This window comes from Drosophila navojoa, chromosome 3 (genome assembly GCF_054131105.1).
Source record: "Drosophila navojoa isolate 15081-1374.11 chromosome 3, UAZ_NAV_1.0, whole genome shotgun sequence".
NCBI lineage: Eukaryota > Metazoa > Arthropoda > Insecta > Diptera > Drosophilidae > Drosophila > Drosophila navojoa.
In genome coordinates, this window is record NC_142891.1 from 24,920,045 (window position 1) to 24,938,605 (window position 18,561).

The 18,561-nt window shown below is 37.8% G+C and overlaps 4 protein-coding genes across 6 annotated transcripts in view; 3 read left to right on the forward strand and 1 right to left on the reverse strand.

Moving 5' to 3' along the window:
* numb (NUMB endocytic adaptor protein) overlaps nt 1-18,561 on the forward strand; it is a 187,242-nt gene that overhangs the window by 49,785 nt on the left and 118,896 nt on the right. The window lies entirely within an intron of this gene.
* The window catches only part of osp (myosin phosphatase Rho interacting protein outspread), a 95,692-nt gene that overhangs the window by 15,847 nt on the left and 61,284 nt on the right, over nt 1-18,561 (reverse strand). The window lies entirely within an intron of this gene.
* On the forward strand, nt 486-1,604 carry Adh (Alcohol dehydrogenase). Its single transcript, XM_030385321.2, has 3 exons — nt 486-677; nt 732-1,136; nt 1,199-1,604. The coding sequence occupies exons 1-3, from the start codon at nt 585-587 to the stop codon at nt 1,463-1,465; spliced, it is 765 nt and encodes a 254-aa protein (XP_030241181.2). The 5' UTR covers nt 486-584; the 3' UTR covers nt 1,466-1,604.
* On the forward strand, nt 3,284-4,336 carry LOC115563012 (alcohol dehydrogenase 1). Its single transcript, XM_030385323.2, has 3 exons — nt 3,284-3,444; nt 3,500-3,904; nt 3,965-4,336. Exons 1-3 carry the CDS (start codon nt 3,352-3,354, stop codon nt 4,229-4,231), a joined length of 765 nt encoding a protein of 254 aa, XP_030241183.2. The 5' UTR covers nt 3,284-3,351; the 3' UTR covers nt 4,232-4,336.

Below are 18,561 nucleotides of genomic sequence, written 5' to 3' on the forward strand. Positions count from 1 at the left end.
ATATGGAAGAAAGTATATATTTACTTGGATAAAACAGTTGGAGGAATTGTATTATAATGTAATGTAGATCACAGGGTATAGCACCGTTGAGAGCATCGCATTTATAATTCTAGTTGTATTATAAATAAATTAGTTCAGGGAGGCGGCGCATGATGTACTCTGCGTAGCTGCGTAGAATGTAGAATTTAATTTAAGATTTCTACACATAAACGCAAACACGCGAAGACACGAGCGTATAAACAAAGGCAAAATAAAACCAAAAAATGCTCATTCCGAGTCTAAATAAAGCACATGGAATACGTAATACCGGCAGATTTGCTTTGACTTTGGAGAAAAAAGAACCAAACAGCAACGAATCAAAACAAAACGCCAGCAGCTCTGCCCAAGCTGGCGTCTAAGTCGACGCCAACGTCAGCTTCGCGGTCAGCGTTATTGATAAGCCAGATGAGAGATTTGCTTGCAATATGACCGGCAGCGCGGCAGTGCTGTGCAGTTATAAATACTGGGCACTGGACTAGTCGGATCTATTCGCAATTCACTTTTCGCTTGAACAGGTGAACTAGCTAGAGAGCAGCTCCATAGAAATGGCAATCGCTAACAAGAACATCATCTTCGTCGCTGGACTCGGTGGCATTGGATTCGACACCAGTCGCGAGATTGTCAAGAGCGGACCAAAGGTAAGTGAGTGTCTGCATAATAGAGCCTCCACTACAACCCGACATTCTCCTTAGAACCTGGTAATCCTTGACCGCATTGAGAACCCAGCTGCCATTGCCGAGCTGAAGGCACTCAACCCCAAGGTGACCGTCACCTTCTATCCCTATGATGTGACTGTCCCGGTTGCAGAGACCACAAAGCTTTTGAAGACAATCTTCGACAAGCTGAAGACAGTCGACCTGCTCATCAATGGAGCTGGCATCCTGGACGACTACCAGATCGAGCGTACCATCGCAGTGAACTTCACAGGCACAGTGAACACCACCACGGCCATCATGTCCTTCTGGGACAAGCGCAAGGGCGGCCCAGGCGGTGTCATTGCGAACATCTGCTCGGTGACTGGCTTCAATGCCATCTACCAGGTGCCCGTGTACTCCGCATCCAAGGCAGCTGCTCTCAGCTTCACCAATTCCCTGGCCGTAAGTGATAAACCAAGTGATAAGAGAAGTGCAGAGACTAAAGTAATTCTCCCTATATATAGAAACTGGCGCCCATTACCGGCGTGACTGCCTACTCCATCAACCCTGGCATCACGAAGACAACCCTCGTGCACAAGTTCAACTCGTGGCTGGATGTGGAGCCTCGTGTGGCCGAGCTGCTGCTGGAGCATCCCACGCAGACGACTCTGCAGTGCGCCCAGAACTTTGTCAAGGCTATTGAAGCCAACCAGAATGGCGCCATCTGGAAACTGGACTTGGGTACTCTGGAAGCCATTGAATGGACCAAGCACTGGGATTCGCATATCTAAGCTGTTCAAGACGACTACGGCTAATTGAAATTAGATTCACCCGACTCAACAAAATTTTAAAAAATCGTCATAAAAGGCTGAAAACAAAAATTGTTCAAATCATTCTAATGCAATAAATACACAAGCATATTTTATAAAATTGGGAAAACAAATATCTCAATTGGGTAACAGAAAGAGGCGTGTAGCCGCCTAGAGTTTTTTAACAATATTTTATTTTCTTTAAGAATCGACTGCATTTTTAACAATAATCAGTTAAATTAATAAAACTTTAAGACTTTAACTCTATCCATTTTTGAAAAATAAATATTTATATCATATGCTATAATAATATCTGTAGAGTATTGTTAGCTACCAATTTGCAAGATAAGACTGTTCTATTTATGCATAATATTTATACAGCTGGCATCACAATAGCTGTCATCTTTATATATCCAGTTACTTTAAGTAATATATTTAAATTAGATCTAGGTGTAGAAAAGTGTCTAGTCCTATAATTCGTGCGATCAATTTACGTACGATCAAATGATGATAGCAATGTTCAGTAAACGAGTAAATAGTTGCTATGGTAAACCCTAGTTTGAGGTGCCGCCGAGTGCTATGGCTTTACCCGTATATACACAGCTTATTCTATTCAAATTGAAAACTGGTTTCCATGAGAGACAAACGGGTACTCGATTTAGAAGCATGTGCGAGTATATATGATTAGCTAAGCTCTAAGTGCATAGCAGTAACAGGGTGGGGGTTAGCTAGACCAAAGTTCTGTGCCCATTATTGAGGGAGGGAATTTGTTTTTGAATTAATTAATTATTAGTTGTATAATTAATTGTCTTATTTTTTATTTATTTTATTTATTTTTTTTTTAAATGGTAGTTTTTCACGTCTCATACAGTCTTGCCCATGTGTTAGGCTGCTTATTCGTTAGACATCCTTGCAACTAGAGAAGTTTGAGATACGTACTAGTAGGGACCCACCTCTAACAAACTTTTCAAATTTTCCCAATATGTTCATTTTGACTGCGGCAAAGCGGGAAATACTAATTGAAGCCCTATATGTAAGACTGATATATATTCGGTACGGGAGTTACTGTTAACATCTGTAAGTCAACGAGACAATATATAAACTATACCAATATTGGTTTTTATATTTAGAATACCAATGGTGTATAGAATTGGGATTTAGAATTTATAAACAATCTCTATTCGTCGAATAAGGGGGCGTGTCAAATATAAATTCATATCATGATAAATTCTGAGGGTATAACCATAAAATTTATTGAGTTGATACAAAAACAAAAGTATGCACCTCTCATTAGGGGTGTGGCATTTGGAAAATACCCTGTATTTTTCACTATTTTGGAGAGTCCCAGAATTTTAAGTTGACTTTTTCCAGGTTCCTACATTTTTAAAATTTTTATTTGCCTTTCGAATGAGTATTTTGCAGTCGATAACGCCCGCGATAGTTGTTTTATTATAAATAAATTGCTACGCCGTAGCAGAGCATCTACACGACGTATCTGCGTAGAACTTAATTTAAGATTTGTACACGTAATCGCTACGCGACACCAGCGAACAGACGAACGAAAAGTAAAACGAACAAATAGTCATCCTGAGTCGAAGTAAAACATATGGAATACGTGGAACCGGCATGAGTTGCGTAGAATTTCGGAAAAAAACCAAACAGAAGCGAATCAAAACAAAACGCCGAAAATTCTACTCGAACTGGCGGCAAAGTGGACGTCGACGCCGACTGCGCGGCCTGTGTTGTTGATAAGCCATGTGCTGCGTGGGCAGCGTGGCCCTGCGGCTATAAATACTGGGCACATGCCCTAACCGACTCATACGGAAATCAGTTTTCATCTGAGCAGGTCACAAAAAAAGTCTAAGAAAATGGCCATCGCTAACAAGAACATCATCTTCGTCGCTGGACTCGGTGGCATTGGATTCGACACCAGTCGCGAGATTGTCAAGAGCGGACCAAAGGTAAGTGAGTGTCTATGAAAGAAATCCTTCGATACAAACTGGATGCCTTCCTTAGAACCTGGTAATCCTTGACCGCATTGAGAACCCAGCTGCCATTGCCGAGCTGAAGGCACTCAACCCCAAGGTGACCGTCACCTTCTATCCCTATGATGTGACCGTCCCGGTAGCAGAGACCACAAAGCTTCTGCAAAAGATCTTTGACCAGCTGAAAACAGTCGACCTGCTCATCAATGGAGCTGGCATCCTGGACGAAAACCAGATTGAGCGTACCATCGCAGTGAACTTCACAGGCACAGTGAACACCACCACGGCCATCATGTCCTTCTGGGACAAGCGTAAGGGCGGCCCAGGCGGTGTCATTGCGAACATCTGCTCGGTGACTGGCTTCAATGCCATCTACCAGGTGCCCGTGTACTCCGCATCCAAGGCAGCTGCTCTCAGCTTCACCAATTCCCTGGCCGTAAGTGATAGACCGAACGATTAAATGTGAGCATAGATTTGATTTGATCCCTATATATAGAAACTGGCGCCCATTACCGGCGTGACTGCCTACTCCATCAACCCTGGCATCACGAAGACACCTCTGGTCCACAAATTAAACTCATGGCTGGATGTGGAGCCTCGTGTGGCCGAGTTGCTGCTGGAGCATCCCACGCAGACAAGTTTGGAGTGTGCCCAGAACTTTGTCAAGGCTATTGAAGCCAACCAGAATGGCGCCATCTGGAAACTGGACTTGGGTACACTGGAAGCCATTGAATGGACTAAGCACTGGGATTCGCATATCTAAATTATTCAACTCGCGAGAGCCAGGAGCCTATGGATTCACGTAATCAATTAAGGTCTAAAATAATTCCCAGATAAGGCTGAAAATATATCATTCTAATGTAATATATATTTAAATATATGTTTTTTGAGTTTAATTATAAATAAATCAACCAAAATCTATGAAATTTTCAAAGTGACTATTTCAATGAGTTTAGTGAGTGGAATCCAATCTAAGGCTGTATAACGTTCCATACTGTAAAAGGGAGGGACCTCATACGACACTAAAATCTAAACACTTGGGATAACGCATGGTTATACCTATAAATATAATAGAATACCTAAAAATACCTATGGAAATTTCCTTTTCTTCAGTTTTGAAAGAAAAAAATATATATGAAAATTTTCTATTTAAAAAAAATATGTATAAAATTTGAAAAGAATACAAATTTCTTCACGTTTTATTTCTAATTTAAAGCGTTGTAATCTACTCTGTGTAATTCATTTGAATTGAATTGAGTTGAATAATTATCAATGGTATACTTGACGCAAGACTACTTGAAAACAGGTTTGTAAGCTATATGCATATGATATGAGTAGCTAATGGTACAGTGCATCGATTAACGTGTTAATTGGATGAAAGGTTTGGGACTATTATTACCAAATATTACCATATTTAATAAAATTAAATTCTAATACCTTAAATAATTTGAAGAAGTCTTAAAGCAATGTAATCAGTCTTTATCATAATTGTTACAGCTTAAAAACAAATAAAATCAATCAAGCTACAATTTAAGTGAGCCTATTAAATATTTCGAATTTCGATTTTAATTTATATCCAGAATTATTCATGATTTCTTTTACAATATCTCATTTATCAAACATGTATTATGTGTTTAAAAATACGAATAGATTTTCCATTAGTAATTAATTACCACGCAGGAAAGTATGCAACAATTTTCTTCTCAATTTTGTCTACTCCCCTCAGTTTCCCCTCTCAGATTTTCACCATGAGAATATTTTTCGAACATGAAAGACCTCGTTTATCTATCATTAAGTTCATCAGTTCCTTCAAAACAGTTTAGAAATTTGTACTCGGTCTCATCTGCACTTATCTATTTTACCGTAAATCCAAAGATTTATAGATTTTATTAAATTTATTCTGATTGTTTTTTTTTTTTTTAAGCTTTCAAGTTTTATGCAATTTATAGTTTTTTTTCAGAATTATTTATATTATATATTATTTATAAATATCCTATTATTTTTAAATATCCTTAATGTTCATATTTTGAATGACAAACTATTAATTTGTATTGACACAGAAATTTAAATTAATTTACAAATCATTAATAATGTAAAAATTAAATATGCATTCATATTCTAATATTAAAATTCATTGTACGCCTAAAAGTATGCACTCAACGACTGACGGAAACTATACATAATATATAATAATACTATATAATATAAATAATATATGTATATATGCATGTACAAAAATAAATATGTACATGGACTATTCATTATTCTCTTTAGTTTATGTAAAACATTTAGCATTATTTTCTTTTCTCTTTTGAATCACACATTGAGAGCTCTTTTTATGTCAAGTCTCACTTCTCTCCAGAAGTCAGCATGTGTCATTTCACCAAAGTGTGGGCAACATGGTATTTATTTATTTTTGTTTTTTTGTTTTTTTTTTTTTGTTTTCATGCGAGTCGTTCTTAATGCAGTTCAATAAACTTTGGCACTTTTCCAGCATTTCGCTGGGTCGAGCCGTTAATGTAATAAAATATGCCGCCGTAGAGAGTTTTTTACTGCTGCCCCAGAATTGCTTCGTATTTAGTCAGTCCAGCTGTGTGCATTGTTGGGTCTTACACTGCACAGTAATGTAATCAAATAATCAATACTCGAATCTCTTTTCGCATTGCTGTACTTTCGCAGCCGTTGAATTGAAAAATCGATCAGTTAGTGTAAGAGAACCGCGAATGGAATAACATTTAAATCTTGATTGGCTATTTTGTTTTATAATAATTTAAAATAATAATCTAAGGTAGTATACAAGATATTCTCTGATTATTTAACATTATGACTTTCCTTTTATTGCCTTTTTAAGTTGCGAATTCTTTCGAAGAAAATGCAAACTGAAAAGAAATTCCATTCGTGTAATATTTACTGCATCGGAAGTGCATATTTATATTGATATTGCTGAAGTTAAGCCCTATCTCGATGACATAACAAGGCCTTGCTGGCGTCTGGACCATTTCGAATGCATAATAACTGTAATCTGTTGCGTTTAGCTTTCAGCTTTTGTGCTCTGTGTGCATGCGTCAGGTTAATAAGTAGAAGAAGCACGTATTGCAATTAAAAAACCATTCTGATAAATCTGCATCTAAAGCGAATGGGCGTGCATAAAGATGGGTAAATTAATGGACATTATTGAAAATGTGGTGTGAAATGAGTATATACTATATATATATATAAATATGTATTAGCATAAGCGAGCGAATGCTTAATTGCACTGTAAAAGCTGAAATATCTCTACGTTAATGCTATTAGGTTTTATACATATATCAATAATTTTAATTTTAGTAATAAGAAATAAAAGTTATAAGAGCGGCATGTGTATGTACAGTATTTGGATTGAAATTGTATTCGTGAAATTTTTTATTGATAATTGAAATCTTTTACTGATTATTAAAATCGGAGGCAAGATAAACAAGCATAGAAATTCTTGAAAAATAATTAGCGATATCAGCTCTTATTGCATTAAAAAATGCTCCAAATATTTGCTTTGATTTAAGGTATCTATTAGTCTGGCACTTCCGTCTGCAGCACTTTCATTGTGTTTATCTACGCTTATCTTATTGATAATTTATTTTTCTTTACTTGCTTCTGCATTGACGCCACTGAAATTAATGGAATTTCTTGATATCAGCTTGCTTATTGATAAACAGAAGCAACTGTATGAATATATGCATATATGTATATACTCAAGCGGAATCTATGCCATTGCATAGAATTTAGTTGACTTAAAAATTCCACACATAGTGTTATTAATCTTTAAGGCTGGGCACGTGTTCACAAATTTGCTTCCTCCCAGATTGAAGCTTTGATGAGCCGCCTTTTGAAATGCAAAGCTTAGAGAGGCCCACTGCTGGCCCGTGGCCACCTAGCTAGACCGCTATTCGGCGGCCAGTGATCAGCTTTGTGTGTGCTCAGTGATCTTCAACCGGTTCAGAAACTGGCAGGAAGTAACTCGCAGGCCATGCACCCTGGACAACATGTGTCGTTCATCTGCAACAACAGCGCAGCAGAGCAATCGATCTGGCCAGTGAGTCTAAGACTGACTGACTCATTAATTCTGAGCTGCTTGGGCTCTGCTCTTCAGCATGCGATGCGGCATGCGTGCAGCTAAGGGAATTCTCTAGTTGCAGTTGCTTTCTAAACTCGCATTAAACGCGCTTTCCTTACTAACGTCCAAGTTAGTGTAAAGTGAAGAAAATATGAGAAGCGTTTCAGAGTCTAGGAGAGTGATGACATATAAGTATAAAGGAATATATGAGGCAAACATATATGTATGTATATACCTATGTGTGTATGTAAGTAATTTTTAGTGAAAAGTAGGGTATGTCTTAGTGCGGCATTTCAGTGTATTGGCCAAGCCTGCAGAGGAAACCATTGAAGCTCAACAGTAATCAAAAGTTGCGTGTGCCGCATTACATATATATGTATGTATATATTCCGTAAATGGATTGCAGCGATCGGCATGCCTAAGTACCAAGGTGCTAGAAGGTAGCTATTCCATGTGAAATATGTACACAAAGCTATCCATGTCATAGATCGATTGTAAATACGTATACGTACGGCCATAAAAGGGGACCACAGAATGCGGCCCAAAAATAAAGCTATCGATGCGCTAGATACGTACGCGTAACGCTTTGCGCCTCATCTAACTCATGCTACATGCCTCATGGCTCATGGCGCATGGTTCGTGTCTCGTGCCTCGTGAGTAATACTTGAAAATGGCGTATACCGCAAAATGCATCTACCGTTTGCTGGCTTCTGCTCAAGAAAAACTCATTCAGTCATTAAGTGCCGTTATTTGCTGATTACACAATAAAAGCAACCATAACAACAATAGCAACAACAGCCAACTGCCACTGCCACTGCAACTGCAACAGCAACAGCTACTGAGCGCCCAAAGCTAAGAGAGACCCAATTCAAGCGCATCTGTAGAAGCAGCAGAAGCAGAACGACAGCCACACACAATAGCAAGCAGCAACAGCAACAGCAACATAACTTAACATTTAGAACATCTTTGTTGCGAATCATACACACACACACACACACACACACACACAGAGTTGCAACAGCAGCAACAAAATTAGCAACAACAATTTTCTCGCTAGCATCTCAGTCGGAAGAGTCAGTAGAAGTCGAGCTGTCGAGCTGTCTGAGAAGGAGGCGCTCAAAATGTTGAAGCTGAATGATGGAGCTGATGGGCGAGGCAGGTGGCTGGCGTATAGATCTATCTCTCTATCTCTCTCTCTCTCTGCTGTCTATGCTTTGCCTTGACTGTCTATAGCAACCAGGCAAAGGATGTGTCAGAATAACTTCCTGAAATTGCAAAACGATGTCGCTCGAGCCTTTCACCATGCAACAGCTAACACGCACAGACACACATTAAATGACTATAAATAAATATAGAATATTATCAATATTCTATTTACATTTATTTATTTATGGTAAAGAAATGAATATTTTATTATATTAATTTAGCATTTATCGTTGAAATCATATAACAAAATTGAAATTTATAACAATACATATAATATATATTTATACAATATTTACTAATTTACAAATTATTTAAATATTATGTCAGCATAAAATATAATAAACATAAGATTAAAAAAAAAAAAAAATGGTTTATATATTTTATAAACATATATTATATGAATTCATATCAATTATAAATTATATTTTATATTCAACAAACAAAAAAATTTGTAAATCTTATAGAACATAATTTATATGAAATATTTATTGCAAGTAACAAAATTATTTTGATTTTTATTTTTTTATATATATTATCAACGCATTCAAAAATATTGTAAATTATTTAAATTTAAATTCAAATTAAAAGAATATAGCTTGCCTGTAACTATACTACATACATTTAGTTTTATAGGTCTAAATGGTATCAAAAGCATAAATAAGAAGCCAAAGGAATCATCTTCAGTTTATAATAGATATCAGAAGAAGTATGTTTTAAATTTAAGTCCCAAATATTGAAAAACTTAATTTTTGTTCATACACTAAGAAAGAGTAAGCCAACGACGCTGTTACTAGAAAAGGAGGCCTTTAAGGTCGTTTGTTCATCCACTATAGCAGTTTCTTCTCTTCGATTCGCATTTGCAGCTGAAATCTAGTCAGGCATTGCGTCACAGAGCTTGTTGCTTGAAGCTACCATTTATAAGGCCCGCTCGCACCTGTATGTGTGTGTATGTGCCTGTGTGAATGTTTGGGTGCATGTAGTGCTGTTGTGGAATTTCAACAAGTTTTGGGCAGCGGAAAATGTTAAAATATGATTTTACCCAAAGCAGGTTGTCTATGAATTCACAGAGCCGAAAATATGGGTACTCAAATGTTGCGGTATTCGATAGGTTAATAAACCTGCAGGTGAAGACATTTTATGGCTTGTCTATACATTGCTTAACACAATTTCCGATAGTAGTCGTTCATTTATATTGTGAAAGAGCAGAAATAGTTAAAGTTTTAACAACAATACATACATTTGTTAAAAATATTGTGAAAGAGCTAAAATTAAAATATAAATTACTTTCAAAGCTGAACTATTATTATAATGATCTTTCAAATGGTTTCGAGGGCTTGGAGTAGGTGCATGTAACCAAATACCTGATAGTTGCAAATCAATAATACAGCTGCATATTAATAAACTAGTTAACCTATATAATTATTTAATATCACTTCACTTTTTATGAAACAAAAGAACCATTAAGCATAAGTTCCTAAACGATGTTTTTAGAAAAAGAATATTAATCTGAACAATTATTATAAAACCAAGCCAAAAGTTTCACCTACCCATTCAATTGGTATGGTGGATAGTTTTGTTTATACAATTATATGTACTAGAATTTATTTCTGCATTAAATTTTGCAGAGTTTCTTCTATGTGATTGCTTAAGCATATTCATATCAATCGAGTAAAGCAACATGAGAAAACACCGTGGCAATGGATATAGATCACTCTTATCCTCCTTTCCATTCCTTTACCTAATAAATAATCATAGAAGTTAAACATAAAATGCTCCCAGTCAAAAATCAAGGCCTCTGAATAAATCGCTGTAGCTTACTCATCTGAGTCCACCAAAAATGTATGTTCTCAATAATAATAAAATAAATGAGGAAACTGTTCCCATGGCTCTTTCGCTACTTGATTGTACACAACTATATAGCTAACATAATTATAATATAATTATTCAAATGCAATTCTCGACTTTAAGCGGTTGCCATAGCAACTTCTAGATTTACAATGTCCAATCGTGTTTCTAAAGCAATCTCTTTACACAATTGAATTGTCAATTAAAAGTTTTCAAAGATAATTAAATTCAATTATATCAAGTATCAAAGTTCTCTCTAGGGTATGCTCCACTCGTGCACTCTATGCCACATCAATTTCTGATGCAAGCACAAAAATGAACGTAACGAAGGTCATTCGATATGTTGCTCATGCGATCGTTGTGTTGAAGCCGTATTACCAGACAGCTAGTCGCTTGAACCGTCGATGCTTAAGCTAATTATGAGCTCCCCTTACCACCCCGTCCGTAGCCACCTGTCGCTGCTAAGCCAACTGATTGAATTTAGTAGAAATATTGAAAAAAACACAGACACACACACAGAGATACTAAATGGCATTTGAGAGCACACTAATTGCCTCAATTAGTACCAGGTGTGCAAAGCCTCGAACTCGAACCGAGTTGTGCAATGTGTCAGTCAAATCCGAAGTCGATTTCCATTGGATCGACTGACTATTGTTCTGAAAGTTCACGATATTTGCGGTCACACCTCCGTAGGTGCTGTCAATTAGACTATGGACCGCTGTGACCTTGGCTCTTAGCTCAGCATATTTACTTACTTAATTGCGGGCATTGGGGACATATGGTAAATGGGCGAGTGCAGCTGCATCTTGAGCGGGTCTGCCCTCTCTTTCTCTCTCACTCGAGTTACTCACCTGAAAGCAAAGGTAAAATGAAAACAGCCATTAATAACTTATATTGCTGCAAGATGTGGGCCCAAAAGCCAAACAGAACAGAACAGAACACTTCCTCATTGCCAAGAGCCGCCTAATCTTACAAGCCATTAAAAACAAGCACAGTATCCCGGGCCGGAGACCTCGAGCCGCCTTTCCAATGCCTTGGCCGGCTGCAGCTCGCTGGCATAATGAATTGTCAATCATTATGTAATCTTCGAGTAAAAAATGATGCAGCAGGTTTTTCTTTTCTTATTTTTTGTTTTGATTTTCATTTTTTGCTGTTGTTGTTTTATTTGATTTTTGTTTTGGAGCCCGTTCTCTTTGGCAGCTGTAGTGCGTGGGCCGCACAAAATTTAGACAGAAACACAGATATACATCCGAGCCGCGAAGCATACGTTTTTAGATCTTTTGCCGTGGCATGCGGCGCTACGCCAGTTCTCGAGGAAATGTTAGACCATCATTTATAAGACAGACAGCCGGAGCAACGTCAGCATCAGCTGCAGTCCCAGCTTTTTAACTGCGAGAGGGGCTTTTTCAATTCAAGTCTTGATTCTCGGCGGCATATCGATAAAACATAGCGCCAGCGCCTCTTTAACAGACAGCCAAAATGATGAATGCCACAATTAGGCATCATAAATTGAACTTGTCTGAACGAACACAAACACTGAATGGGAATACAAAGCGATGGATAATGGGAAAATATATTCAGGTTGTATAATAGATCGAATCGGAAAAGAGCTTAAACCAAATTTAAAATAATATAATATTATTTTAATACATATAATATATTTCTGAGTCTAGATATGTCTAAAGGACCGTCTAAATCATGGTTCAAGTCGGTCTTACCTTAAGTGCGAGTCAAGAACTGACTAGACTTACTATAAGTGTAGCTCTAGCTAAGTCTTACGCCCTATATTATTACTATTGTTAAAATATTATCATTAATTAAACAGAGCATTGTGCAATCATTAACACATCTCGTTTTCTCAAGCACCATGCGTTTGTCTAGCCATAAATAGTACTCGGATGCTGATAAGATGTTGCTGATATGCCGAGATAGTATAGCACGTAGTTGCTCAGTTTTATATGGGTTACAAGAAAAATAGTCTGATTTCACAAACAAAAAAGAATAATTTTAGGGATTATATATATTATATGGGAAGAAGATTGATGATGTGATGGGCATCAATAAAACTGTAAGTTTTAGAGAATTATGGGATTTGCTTTAGATATGTGCTATTTCGAGCGAGAGAGAAATAATGTAAGTATGTACGGAATATGTAAGAAACGGTCAAAGAGAGAGACAGAGAGAGAAAGAGTGAAAGAGAGAAAGAGAGAGAGAGAGAGGGAAAGAGAGGCAATGCAATCCAATCCATATCTATTGACATACGCCGCACATGACGGTTGAAGACATAAAGACACAAATAATTAATAACGTCAGCCTATATAATCTTTTCGCTATGTGGAATAGAAACAAAAAGACATACATATGTATGTCATTAGCTTGGGCAAACGCTAAGTGTTTCACTGTCTTGTTATAGTAATTATATGTACGACTCACAATTGCGCTGTCAATCAGCAGAAAATATGAATTATGTCATCGGCAGAACGCTGTAGATTTGTAAAGCGATTTCGCAAATTGATATATTCCCCCCACAGCCCACAGAGGCCTCCCCTCTCGCTGTCAGCTGAAGTGCATTTGTCAAAACAGCTTCCGCTCGACTATTAACTTGTCAGTGGGCATTTTGGCGTTTGTGCAGCTATTGCAACAGCCCAACACACAACGAGCGCTCCAAATGACCAATAGCTCAATGGAGTACGCCCCAACGAGTGCGCCATGTGCTAAATACCATGTCCAAATACGTATACCAAAGTAGCCGGATGTCATTAGCATTTGGTAATAATGTGCGAAGGAAAAAAACAAATGAAATATGAAAACAATTGCAAAGAGATAGAATAAATTTGAAATAGCTTAAAAAGAAATAAATGAATGGTAAAGAAATAAATATAAAATAATTAAGCCCAACGAATATTAAAAACTATTTTTGCTCATTTAATTTTATATTTGCATGGACTTATATTATAGACAATATAATACAAAATTAAATATTTAAATAAAACATACAAAAATATATATAACAATATTGTAAATAATTTATAAATTAAAAAAAGTTTTTAAATATTCTTTATAAGTCAACATTGTAGAGCATTTGCGACTGCAGAAATATCGCTAAATACATATATGTATATATTATACACTATCCATGTTCAGATTATAATAGATATGATTTGTAATAATTATAAGAAACTATTTGCAATAGCAAAAGTCAAGTCAATTATAATCAATTCCCACTTGTTGCACTTGCAATAAGTATTAAGATACCCTGTATTTACAGAACTTTGCAAGCAAGTTCTGTTGTCAATGCGCACAATACAGTTGGTCACGTCTTTGAAATCTCCGTTCTTGTGCAACGTTAATCGCTCGCTCTACCTCTCTTTATCTCTCTCTCTCCCTCTCTATCTCTCCTATACTCAGTGTGACAGTTCGTCAATGTGACAACAGTTAGTTTCTCAGTTAATCTAAGCCGCTTCCCCACGCACCCCGGCCGGAGCCGCCTTGCCCCGTTGGCCAACAACAATGACGGCGTGGAAACCGAATACGTGGCTCCAAGTCAACGTCATCCACGTTCAACGTGGAATTTTTCGTCAGCCTTCCGTTTATGTAATGGAAAACACAAGAGGAAAAACTGGCAGCCCCATGCGAACTGGACGCGTTGTTGTCATCTTGAAATATGACTATAAACAATACGACGTCGCTGCATGCTTGCGTCAGACTCTGGATAGAGTTGTGCTCTATGTGACTGACAGCCGGGAGACTCGACGAGACTCGACTTGATGCGACTCACCTCTCCTCGTCACAGCTCAATGGCCAATGCCAAGCGACTGCTCTTTCCTGACTGTGTTTTCTCTGTGTTGCCACAGAAAAACATCAGTGAATACCGTTAAACAGCAAAGCAATTAATTAACACATATCCAAGTCCACCCACGAGCTGCACCCATTTGGTGCATAATAAGCCAAGTTGAGTTTGAATGAATTTGCATGCAAATTCCATTTAATATTTATGAATGAAAATCTAGAGAAGTTGTCATTCATCTTAGCATAGGTGTATTCACATTGTTTCCTAGCCAAGGTCGGTCGTTCAGGTTCGTGTTCCATTCCACTCGTTGCAGCCGCCATTGCAGTTTATTGTAAAGAGTTCAGCCAAGATGTGTTCGCATGTTATTCTAATTGCAATTTATTAGCAACGGGGCACAAAGCCACATACTCAGGCAAACTGAGGGCGACAGAGTGAGAGAATACCGACAAAGAGACACATAGAAGAAGAGAGAGAGAGAGAGAGAGACAGAGACAGACAGTCAATCAGTCAAGCACTCTGCGTCATGCTGTCAAAGCTTCTATATGCAAATTAGTTGTATGTGCTTAACCCACTTGCGGCATTTGAATTGCAAGCTGCAAAAAAAATCATGTTTGCAATTATACATATATATGTACATGGATATGATGTAGTGTTTGCATATATTACCAACACGGCTGCATAAGATAAGAAATAAACTTGAATAACTTATATGGAAATAAAGCATGACCCCTATTGTAACTAAACTAGTTCAGTTGATTAAATGGATCAAAGGACCCACATTGCAAATGGTTCAAGTCTTTCAGCTGACACCTGCTGAATCTAAAATATGCATAAATATATAAAATAAAATATACATAATGAAATAAATTGGTAAAATAATAAATAATATAGTGGTGATATATGCAGATTTTAATGCTAAATTTCAATATTCAATTATAAAATAGACAACAATAAGAATAGATTATACAAACAAATAATTTACAATAAGAATAAATATTAATAAATAAATAAAAATTATATTACAATCTTTTTTATTTAATTTTTTAAAATATATTTTAATTATTTATTTAATTGACAACTATAATGATCGAATATGTCCGTGTAGCACTTTAGTAATATGTAATATGAGATATATGCTACATACAACTTACAGCTATTTATACTAGTGATCGTTTGGCTTTCATCATAGAAAAAATGTGCACGGTTTAGAACAGCGAACCCGACTAGCATATACCCGAACTGTTTGTTGTTTCATCCTATAGAAGTAGTAGGTATAGTGAGAATGGAATGAAGCATTGTGGCTTGTGCTTTACATTTTATAGAAGAAATGGGTATAGTGGCTGCACGACTAGCATATACATGAACTGCTGCTTGGCACAATCTAGACAGCCTCTGTAACTTAAATAGAGACCAATTAAAACACCTTGTCCATATCAAATATTTTTCCACCTAACTACAGATATCGATTTCCACTCAAAATAAATACAGTAAACAAATAAAGTTGCATTTGAGTTCATTAACAATTCATTAATTGCATTTCCTATGTTCCGCCCACATGCAACAACATTTCATTTCATTTAATTTCATTTCGTTCCGTTCTGTTCCAGTTGGCACGCCCACGTGCGGTCGTCTGTCTGAACTCTGGCCAAACGTGAGATTCCATATTGTTTCGTTGCCCCACTACCCACCACCCGCTGCCCGCTTCCCACTTCCCACTTCCCACTGCTCTTTTTGCCGTCACGCTGCAACTGCTATTAGCGTCTAACGAATTTGTTTACGTTATTTGGAGATGCGAAGCGTGTTTTAGTTGTAATATGACTTTTTAAGTTCAACATAGGTAGGAATCCCGCACCATTCTCTCCCTATCTCTCTATCTCGCTGCCTCTATCTCTTTCTTTCTTTTCTCTCCGGCGTATAATTAGTTTTTCCAATCACTTAACAGGAAATTAAGACAACTCACTGTGGGCGTATCGTTAAATAGCCGAAATGGCCCCTATCGCACAATCGTTAAGCTTTTTATAGTGAGGTCTGCCATCAAGCAGACCATAAACTGTGGGCAGCAATCACGAGGAGGACAACAGCAATCACGACAACAACAGCAACAACAACAACTGCATCGTAATACGCAACATTTTGTGTAATTTTCGTAACGCAAACCATTTCCTTAATAAAGGTAAGGCCTTCCCAGCCAGAGACAGCGGCTAGGCAAGATGCTGCACTAATGCGTGCATAATTTTTAATAAATATTTCCAGATCTTGAAATGGCTGCAGGTCAGCCCAGACTCGGACTGGGCCGGTGCCGGCAGCATGGAGCACAAACGCTTCCTGGTTTAATTATAAGATATTCGCGCAACGTTGCCTGTCTGCTCTCTCTCCCTCTTTCTGTCTCACTCTCTGGGCTGGCAGCATGTCAATCAACAACATTTCTGGACAGTGGCCAAGATGATTGTGATTATCATCTGCTGCATTACAGGAATCGGCGACCGCACGCGGCTGCTGCCAAGCCGCTTTTGCCTAGCAAACACTTCCGTTTCGCCGGTTAGTTGTCAGCGCAGGCCATTGAACTCCTGCAGGGGAGCTGGCTCCAGGCACTGATTTGCTTTTGGTTATCCTTCACAGCGGGCAGTTGGCTGCAAGTCTAGCCTCAGCCGCCCGAAGTTGTCTCCACATTGGCTTATCGGCTGCTGCTCAGTCAACGCTTATGTTGCCCACGTGTTGTGTCTCCATTCGTCCGTCCGTCCGCCCCGTCCGTGTGTCTTTCCGTTCTGGCCTGCTCGGCAGGTTTTCACAAATGAAAATTGTGCACTTTGTATGCAGAAAACTTGGCGCGCCGATAAAAATCTACATAATTCTGAGCTGTACGTTTTATAGCCGTTTCCTAGCGCGTTAATAAATGCAGCCGACGCGGCAGAGGAAAGCAGAGAGACGGTGCGGCTGTATATGTACCTGCGTAGCTATGTATTTGTAACCTGTTGCGGCTGTGGCTGCTGCACTGCCACAGCCATAAGGGCCATGCCAACAAGGTTCCATTGCACTCGAAAGTGTAATCATTATCAAGTTAAATGATAAATTATCTGCACCAAATTACTGCATTTAAGTTGTCAAAGGAAATTATGAGGAATTATGCATGCGAAATTTTTAGTGCACAATATATAGCTCTCAATTTATCTTATTGTTAATTTATCTTATTGTTTTTTTTTTATACCCTGAACCCATTGAAAATGGGAAATCAGGGTATAATGTTTTTGTGTAAAAGTATGTAACAGGCAGAAGGAATCATCGCAGACCCCATAAAGTATATATATTCTTGATCAGCACGACGAGCTGAGTCGATATAGCCCTGTCCGTCTGTCCGTCCGTCCGTCCGTCCGTCCGTCCGTCCGTATGAACGCCGAGATCTCAGAAGATATAAGAGCTAGAGAGCTGAAATTTTTTGTGCATACTCGTGTATACCATACGCAGTACGAGTTTGCTTTATTTTTTCGATAACTCATCCGATAACTTTTTTATCGAGAATAATCGAAAAATTGATTTTGTTTTTTGAGCCTCATCGGAGTACTAATAAACATAGAGACTTCAGATTTACTGTGTATATATATATGATAAATACAAACATTTTGTAATCAACAGATTTTGGATACCACGCCCCCTTCGCCCCCAATTCGTAAAAAACGTATTTCAAGTACTAGAGACTTGTGCTTTAGAATGTACACACATTTTGACCATATGATTACGCTCTGAAAATTTCATTAAGATTGCATGTCTACAAAAAAAGTTATTCATCAAATAAATTCTCATACTATTGCCCACACTGCAGCGCAGCCCAAGCGCAGTCGCTGCTTACTGCGCAGTTAGCAGAGCACAGGCACGTGAGGGTGGATGCATGTGTATGTATGTGTGCGTGCATAAAAGAAGTGCAGAATGATAAGAATATCAGCTTGGAGGGTTCAGGGTATCTCCTAGTCGAGCAGTCTCGACTAGAGTCTTCTTACTTGTTTTTTTTAGTAAGCTGAGATTCATGTTGATTTAAAACATTGCCGGACCATTCCATAAAGAGCAGCCAAGGCGGCTAATAACATGTAAATTGAGTTTACTTTTTATGATAATCGATACCCAGTCAAGATATGTTCGGTCGAAGCTGACAAAAATTATATATACATTT